This window comes from Erithacus rubecula (genome assembly GCF_903797595.1).
Source record: "Erithacus rubecula genome assembly, contig: scaffold_678_arrow_ctg1, whole genome shotgun sequence".
NCBI classification, from domain to species: Eukaryota; Metazoa; Chordata; class Aves; order Passeriformes; family Muscicapidae; genus Erithacus; species Erithacus rubecula.
The window spans coordinates 15196-24415 of NW_027635661.1; the positions used below are offsets into that span (position 1 = coordinate 15196).

General features: G+C 46.0%; 1 protein-coding gene across 1 annotated transcript; it reads right to left on the minus strand.

The window, feature by feature from the left end:
• Positions 1–518: 518 nt before the first annotated feature.
• LOC306816578 (olfactory receptor 14J1-like) lies at positions 519–1283 on the minus strand (the record flags this gene model as incomplete). The annotated part of the gene is made up of 1 exon (XM_079333005.1): positions 519–1283. The coding sequence occupies one exon, from the start codon at positions 1281–1283 to the stop codon at positions 519–521; it is 765 nt and encodes a 254-aa protein (XP_079189131.1).
• Positions 1284–9220: the final 7937 nt, after the last annotated feature.

Below are 9220 nucleotides of genomic sequence, written 5' to 3' on the forward strand. Positions count from 1 at the left end.
AGCCCAGCTCTGTCCCAGCAGTGCCCACAGCCTGTCCCTGCCTGCAGTCCCTGGACAGTCACACAGCAGGATTGAAACTGAGCTAAAAGAGCCCTGAGGCCTTAAACCAACACAGGGGCTCTGAAGGGGAGTGTGGAACTGAAGGAAGGGGAGGTTATGGAGCAGAAGCGCAGGGGGTGTCTGGCAGTGGGGAGCACTGGGGTTCCCTTTTCACCCCAGCTCTGCACAGAGGCACCAACCCTGCAGAGAAGCCAAGGAGGAAAGATGACAGACAAACACAGCAACACCAAGTCCTTTATTTTGCGTAAGCACATATGTAGTACAACTCCAGGATTATATAGTCTATGGTTCACACTAGGAATGCAAATACTGAATTAAAAATGGTAAAGATAAAGATTCTCTTGTGAAAAAATTCTAAAATATGTCATACCTGTGACAGAAAAAAAGCAATAAACCCACAGGACATAGAGTTGGCATTAATGAGTAATATTATAATAGTGATACAGGAGAATGAGAGTTTATTTTTTCTGAGAAGCATTCATGATGATTTTCCTCAAGCCATCCTTGAGCTCCTGGTTCCTCAGGCTGTAAATGAGGGGGTTCAGGGCTGGAGGCACCACCGAGTACAGATACGACAGTGCCAGATCTAGAGTTGGGGAGGAGATGGAGGGGGGCTTAAGGTAGGAAAATGTGCCAGTGCTGAGGAACAGGGAGACCACAGCCAGGTGAGGGAGGCAGGTGGAAAAGGCTTTGTGCCGTCCCTGCTCAGAAGGGATCCTCAGCACAGCCCTGAAGATTTGCACGTAGGAGAAAACAATGAACATAAAACAACCAAATGATAAACAGGCACTAACAGCAAGAAGCCCAAGTTCCCTGAAGTGGGAATGTGCGCAGGAGAGCTTGAGGATGTGTGGGATTTCACAGAAGAACTGGCCCAGGGCATTGCCATGGCACAGGGGCAGGGAAAATGTATTGACTGTGTGCAGCAGAGCATTGAGAAATGCACTGGCCCAGGCAGCTGCTGCCATGTGGGCACAAGCTCTGCTGCCCAGGAGGGTCCCATAGTGCAGGGGTTTGCAGATGGACACGTAGCGGTTGTAGCACATGATGGTCAGGAGGGAAAGCTCTGATGAAATGAAGAACATAAACAGAACTACCTGAGCAGCACATCCTGCATAGGAGATGTTCCTGGTGTCCCAGAGGGAATTGTGCATGGCTTTGGGCACAGTGGTGCAGATGCAGCCCAGGTCAGTGAGGGCCAGGTTGAGCAGGAAGAAGAACATGAGGGCTTCAATTTTATAACCAGTGGATCTTCTGGGATGAGAGATACGGGTCCTCATTTTTTCCATGTACAATTATTTTTTCTCTATTTCTGAGGGCATTTTCTTCAACGTCTTCATTCTGGGCATTCATTTTTCCTGTGACCATATTTCTTACAGATCACACACTGGTCTCTGCCCAGCTGGGATGGGCTAGGTGGTCCCTGTCCATATCTTCCTCTCTCTCTCTCACTTAGAACAGCTACCAACCCCCTCTTTCCTTCTTCCTGGTTACTAAAGACTCTCCTCGCCTCATCCATCAGAGTCTCTAAGTTCCTCCCTTCCTTTTTTATTCCCTTCCCCCATATCTTTTGAAGTTTATGGCTTATGTCACTTGTAGATTGCCCCAAGAATAAATTGACTAGCTGCTGTATCCCTACTTCAGACCCAGGGACCAGTGGTATGTGGGGACGCATTGCATCCCTTGATCGATTGAAGAATTCCAATGGTGACTCAGAGGGCCTCAGCTTGATTGTATATAAAGCTGACCAATTCATAATTTTGGGAATGGCCCTTTCCATCCCCTTTGCAAACTGCTCCTGATAGCTTTCCAACTCTCTTAATTCATTTGATGTGTTTGGGTCCCACTGTGTATTTTAGAATGGGAAATAATCTTTCACATCCAATTGTTGGGTTTTGTATTAATCTTCTGCTAGATCCCCTGCTGTTTTTATAATTGATTGTTTTTCTGTCTCCGTCACTGCATCCAATAACAATCGCATATCGTGCCAATCTGGATTGTGTTGTTTTATTATATATTGCAGACATTTAGCAGTGTTAACTGGATTGCTGTGGTAATTTTTAGCAACCTTTTCCAATGCCTCCAAGCCAATTGTGGAGAAGGGAACTTTAACCAATACCATTTCTCCCTCTGGTCTCACTGCCTCCTTTAGAGGTGCCTGTAATATCTGTGTCTGTTGTCTAGTCTGGTGCATGATCAGAGGGAGATCTGCATCCTCTGAGTCTGCATCCTCATCCTCATCCCTTTCCTGTTTTACATGGGGAGGCTTGAGCAAATTTTCCACCAGACCTTGTTCCTGGGCTACAATCTGGTAAACTGTAACTGATTTTGTACATCTTTGTCCTATGCTGCACACTGAACAACACCACTTAAACTTTTCTCTCATATTCTCCTTCTCCTAGGGCCAATACCAGAGGGTCAGATGGAGCCTTCTTCCCACAGTCCCTCTGCCATTCAGGGTCATCTCAAAGGGAGAAAAGCGTATCGGCATATGATACCAATCCCACTTCTCTCCTAAGAAATAGCATGAGCTGTAAAAGTGTGTTACAATCCAAAGCTCCCTGTGAGGTCACACAGTAAACACTGAGGAAGACCCAGAGCCTTCATTGGAAACAAGACCCCGAAAGCAGGAGAGACCCCGACCACTGGTGTCGCATGGCAACACAACACAGGGACGTGGATTTTGGGAATAGAAACGAGGAGGAGCTTTCCAGAAGCTTCTGTATTAATATGTATTAGTAAACAGTATGTAAGTGAGATTTTTAGCTTAATTGGCTTGGTATGGTGTGAGAGGAAGGGCCCTGCCCATACCCCCGGTCAGTTTTGCTTCTGCTTTATTCAAACTAAACCTCAATTATACTAAATTACTCACTGCCAGATTTTGTATTTACCAAAATATATGTAACTAATATACTTTGATTGTATTAATTTATGTACAATTGATGTTATTATTAATAAATTGTTGCTAAACTTAACCTTCTTGTTTTGAATAATTGGACAAAATCGAGCATATCTATTTATAACATCTTCTGAGTCTCTGAGAGATTTTTGGGCAGTCATGGCCTCCAATTCTCACCTTCAAGGAGCCTGTGTTGGGGATGGACCTCAGTGGGACCCATTAATGCTTTGAGACACTTTGGGTTTTTCTTCTGACTGGGGCTCCTGGAAAGGTTTGTGCAATCTCTTCTCAGGCCCTGAGGTTCAAGGGCTCAGCACCAAATGCACCACGGGGCTCACTGGGATCAAGTCAGTCCTGACAAACCATGGCTCTGCCTTTCCTTCCCTCTGGTCCAGTGCAGTTGATTAGGAAATATTTTCCTAGAGTTATGAAGAAATATTTCAAAGAGCTTCTTAGAAATAAGTGTTCCTATTTTAAAGAGTGTCTTTTATTACTGTTTCTCTTCAGAGCAGAGTTGTTTGCAGCGTTCTGTGATTGGTATTGATCCAGGGTCTCTCTTCAGGAGATCTGGCCTGCTCAGAGAAGCTCTACCTTTAGGTCTGATCCAATGTGGACAACCTTGCTCCACATTGCCCAACCCCATCCTGTCTGTCCTCAATCACCTGGGATCTGCTTTGCTTGGAGATCTGGCAGCATTCAGGGAAACAGGGGTTTTCTTCCTTTTCTCTTCTTGAAGCAATCTAAAACTCCTGAGTTTCCCCATTACAAACAGACACCCTTCTTAAGTGTGTGCCAAGGAGGTTTCTCTTTCCAAGGCAGAGCCATGCAAGATCTGTTTTAGGCCTTTGGACTCCTTGGTTCCACAAGGCCCTGTTGTGTCACCATGGACTCTGGGTTCTGTGAGGCTCTGCAGTGTCACAATGGATGTTTGGTTCCATTGAGCCCCACAGTATCACAGTGCTCTTCTTTTTCCTGTGGCAACCAGCAGCAAACCCCACTGGCAGAGCCACATGCCTGGGAAGAAGGAGGATGGGGGACATTTGGAGTGATGGTTTTTGTCTTCCTTCGTCACAGTGCTGTGGGGTGGGGCCCTGCTGTCCTGGAGATGGCTGAACAGCGGCCTGCCCATGGAAGGGGGAAGAGACAACAACCTCTGTCCATGGAACTACAACAGCAGAGAGGTCAGGCCAAAGGCTGGCTTTAAAAGTCTGTTAGTAGTAGAGGAAACATCAATGTGAGAGGAAAGATGTGTGCTCATGTCTTTACAAATCACTTCATGGGTGAAGGGATGGCTGTTAGGGTCTTTGAAATGGGTTGTAAAGTTTCTACTAGCTTTGGGCAGCAGGTTTGTTACTGGGCTCACACAGCTTGGCTCCTGAACCAGACAAGAGTCTGCACAAGGCTGAACTTCTGAACTTCGGGGGGAAATGCCAGATTCAAGGGGGAATATGGGGTACATGGGTTGGGAAGGCTGTATCTTCCAAGTACCTTGGCCAACGGGGAAGGGAAGAGGGCAAAGTGTGGCTGGGAGTTAAGGATAAAAGGAGGCTGCACTCTCTGAAGCCTCGAGAGAGAAAAATCTGTGGGTGTGTGCTCTGTAAAGATGCCACCTCCTAGGACAGTGGCTGCCTTTGGTGCACCAAATGTTTCCTCTCAACTGACATCAGGAAACTGGGATGGTAAGTTTTGTTTCCCATGGAAAAGAGCCAACGTTGATATCCAGGGGCCTCTCACTGGGACTGGGCTTCCACCTGCTAAAATTTCATGGGGTGCAGGATTTCTCCCAGACCAAAGCTGCCACCACCGGGAAGCCTGGGTGCTGTTGGAGTGCCAAATGCCTCCTCATAACTCACATCTGGAAATGGGGATGCTGAGGTTTTTCTCCTGTGGAAAAAGGCACCGTTCTTCTTTATGGTCCATTGGGAGTGGGAATGGGTTTGTTTGTGCTAAAATTCCCTATGTAACAGGATTTGTCCCAGACCAAAACTGCCAGCTCCTAGGACCATGGCTGCATTTGATGTGCCAAAAGCCTCCTCTGAACTGGCATCAAGAAACTGGGATGGTTAGATTTGTTTCACATGGAAAAGGACCACCAGGGTCCAGTAGCTGGGACTGGGCTTCCGCCTTCTCAAAGTCCATATGGCACAGGATTTCTCCCAGGGCAAAGCTGCCATATCCTCGGACCATGGCTGCCATTGGACTGTCAAATGCCTTCCCCTAAGTGACATTTGGAAACTGGGATGGTGAGATTAATGTCCTGTGGAAAATAGCCACCATTCCTATTCAGAGGCCTTAGCCGGGAGTGGGTTTCTGCCAGCTAAAATTCCATATGGCACAAGATTCCTGCTGGACCAAAGCTGCCACCACTGAGAAGCCCGGCTGCCTTTGTTGCGCCAAACGCCTCCTCCTAACTGACATCTGGAAACGGGGATGCTGATTTTGTTTCCTGTGGATAAGATCAACCGTTCCTGTGCAGAGAACACAGGCCAGCCCTGCGCTCCCCAGGCAGGGAAAGCCCCGGGATGCCCCAGAGGATGGAGCACGGCCGCTGCGGGGTGTCTGCCCGGCCCCTCTGCCGTCCTGTCCCTGGCCACGTCCACAGTGGGTGCCATGGGGCCAAGCTGGCAGCAGCCATCAGCTTTGAGGCAAGACCTTGAAGTTCACGGTGTTGTGGGACTGAAGCTTCAGCACAGAGACCTTTCCAACCTGATCTGCCCTCGTTCCTCTGAGTCTCTGCACAGAACACGGCGTGGAACAGAATGGCAGGAGGGGCCTGTGTGTCCCAGGGCTCTGGATTTCCACTGTTGAGCTCCACAGAGATGCAGGCAAAATGAAGAAGCCAAACTTTATTGATGGGTAGCACAGCAAAGGGATGAGCTAAGGGGAACAAAAGGGATGGGCACAGTCTGAGGACTGGTGGTAGGGAACAGGACTGCTGGGAAAGGATTCAGAGTGTCCTGGCAAGCTTTTTCTCCAGCTCCCTCTTTGCTCTTGGTGGAGGTAGAACATTCCACAGGAAAGCAACTGGGGCCACAAGGAGTGGGCGGCATCAGGCAGCTCTGGGGAGAACCCTCAGGATTGCTGTATCTTGAGGGAACACCGTTGGTTTTGACCTGTAGGCACCTTCAAAACCTTCAAATTGGCTGCCTCAGCTTCCAGGACCTCTCTTGGCCACATCCTGATGTGTGTGCAGGACAACTGCCAGGCACTGCTGGGACCCCGCGGGACAGGGGCAGCTGTCTCGTGTGCACGTAGCACCCCGTCACGGAGCTGGGCTCATCCCAAAACCACATCAACCATCTGGTGTCAGCAGAGAGGAGCAAGGAGCACTGGGCTGGCTCCTCGGAGGGTGTCTCAGCTGGGCTTGCTCCACAACACGCCCCCGTTTGAAGGGCTGCTAATGCCCAGCTGCCAGAAATGCCATCCTTGTTCTCTCCAAGGTGCACAGGAAGAGCCAATGAGCAGGATGCCTTGGGAGGCAAATCCTCCAAGCCTGTGCTGAGGCCAGGGACACAGCAAGATCAGCCAAGACTCTCCACGTTGCCTGGCCCACACAGCCCAGCTCGGTGCTGGCCCTGACCCACAGCAGCTTTCACCCAGCGAGAGGCAAATGCATATGGCCAAGGGTTGAAAAGTTAACATATCGAAATATCCATTTATAACACTCCTGAGAACTCCCAAAAAAACCCAAATTGCCCCCTGAATATCCTCCAAAAGTTAACTATGTTTGCTCCTGGCACGCATGAGTTGTTGAATCAGACCCTTTGGAGGGCAGGGCACAGCAAAAGAGGTAAAAGAGAAATTGGTGATTTGGAGCCTAATTTTTACAATCCTTTGCAATTCTGGGGTGCTCTGGCACAAATAATAGCATCAATTCTTTCCCCAGGTGTTGCTGCTGCTCAGGCATTGACTACGCTTGAGAAGCTGAGATGTTGAGTGAATGAACAGCTGAATAACACTTCCACTGTTTTGAAACAAATGCTTACAGATGTAAATAGCATTAGATGCACCACACTGAAGAATAGAGCTGGTAAAGATTTTTTGCTATCAGCACATGGGCACGGGTGTGAGGATTTTGATTGGATGTGTTGTATGTATCTTTCTGACCATTCTGCATCCATTCACGAGAAGATCAAACAACTGCAAGATAATATGAGGAAGTTAACTGTGGACAACTGGGGTTTGGATGAATGGTTAGAAGGGTGGGGAATACCTGGATGGATGAAAGATATAATCGAAGGGGTTTGGATATTTTTGTTCATTATTAGCACATTGATTTTTCCATACATAAAGTTAGTGATTCTCTTGATAGAATAAGATAGAATATGATATGATATGATATGATATGATATGATATGATATGATATGATATGATATGGAATATCATAAAATATAAGATAGTATAAGGACAAGATAATATAAGAATACAATAATACAGGGCTAAGATCAGATAAGATAAGATAAGGATAAGGGTAAGATAACAAAGATGATTTGGCTGGTACAAAAAAAGAAGGGGAATTGTAGTAAGGCTGAACAAGGTTGGGACACTGGTGGACATGTCTGTAAAAATCTGGGCCTTGTGTGGTGTGCACCAGCCAAAAACCATATTTAGTTGCTATGTTTTTCTGTTCAGTTCTTTCTGCATATTTTGCTGTTTGTTCACACACTTCTTTCACATGCCACCTGTTTTTGTGCATTTCTTAGTTTAGACCAGCATTTATAATAGGTACACAGCATGAGAAAGTTTTAAGAGTTTTTTGGTAACTTGTTTGAACCCCCCCCAAGTCTGCTGGAACATAAACTATGCTAAATTGGGAGAGAAGAAGTTGAAAACACAGAACACCAAGATTAGAAGATTCAAGATAACAAGAGGCGAGGAAACTGCATGAGACCACCAATTACTGACTGTGGGGGGTTTGAATGGGTGGATCAACACCCTAAAATTACCAATGGTAGAGTGTGTCCGCACAGGGGTGATGGTTCTAGAAATGGATAATTAGGGTGAATTATAAACAATAAATCAGCTTCTGAAAAATCATATTGATCTGCTGTCCAGAAGTCTAGTTTGTTCCTGCAGGGACCTCATTCCCTATAGGGCAGGACCCCATCCCCCATAGTGCAGGACCTCCATCCCCTATAGGGCACAGCCCCATGTGTTAGGATAGATGAGGGGTTGACAGGAAGGTCTCACAAATGTGTGTGAATAACAGGAAGATTTTTGAATGTAGAATCTGAAGAAGGAAGGGAGATGAGAGCAAGTTTTGATGCAGAAGTAAAGAATTGCTGAGCCAGTCTTACTGGGTAACTAAGAAGGCAAAGAGCAGTGAGGTGGAAGGGGCTTTCATCACTCTGAGCAAAGGATAAATCCACCTCAAAGAAAAGATGTTTTTACCAAGGAAAAGAATTTTCACAGGCAAAGAAAAATACCATGTTTCAAGTAGAGAAAAGATCTCAAGATTTCCCACTGCAAGAAAACTGAAAAACAACTTCTAGCTTAAACTGAAACACACCAACCTTTTGTGATTGGAAAACAGTAACAAGAATATTGTAATGTCAGTAGGTATGATAGGCTACAGGTGATAGTGAAGGGATTGATTGGTTGTCATGTTCTAGGATGCTCTGTAATGAAAATTACTGAATGCATTGTAACCAGAACTAGAGGAAGCTTTCAGAGGAACCCACAGATGTGGCTGTCAGGCTGTGGGCTGGGCTCTTGTCACCCATGGCCCGTGAATTGCTGCATCACATGGATACAATAAACAGCATTTAAATGATAAATAAATTGCTGCATCATTTGGATATAATAAGCAGCATTTTAAAGAGCCTGCCTGGAGTTCTGCATCCCTCATTTCAGGCTCTTACAATCAGAGAGTCTTACATGCAGCAGCTTGATGGAGTGTTTTGTTAAATGAATTTCTTTTCATTTATTGCCAATTCATGCCAATTTTATTTCTTTTGGATAATACAATCTCTGATGACTAAAAATAAGCGCTGGTTCTGAAAGCAAACAAAATGAGAACACTGTGTCAAAATGCCAGTGGCTCAGTTCCAAAAACTCAGCAGCAAAAAAAATGGCTTAAAGTTGTTAGTATTGACATTTACATTTGTTTACAAAGATAGGAAAATGCCAGAGTATTTTTTTACACTGCTCTATGTAGGCATCTTGCAGATATTATATCTTTGTAAATGATTTACTGAGTCCTACACAGAAATTGCAGGAAACAGAGTTCTATCTGCTCTTAAGATTCGATTGCAGGAATT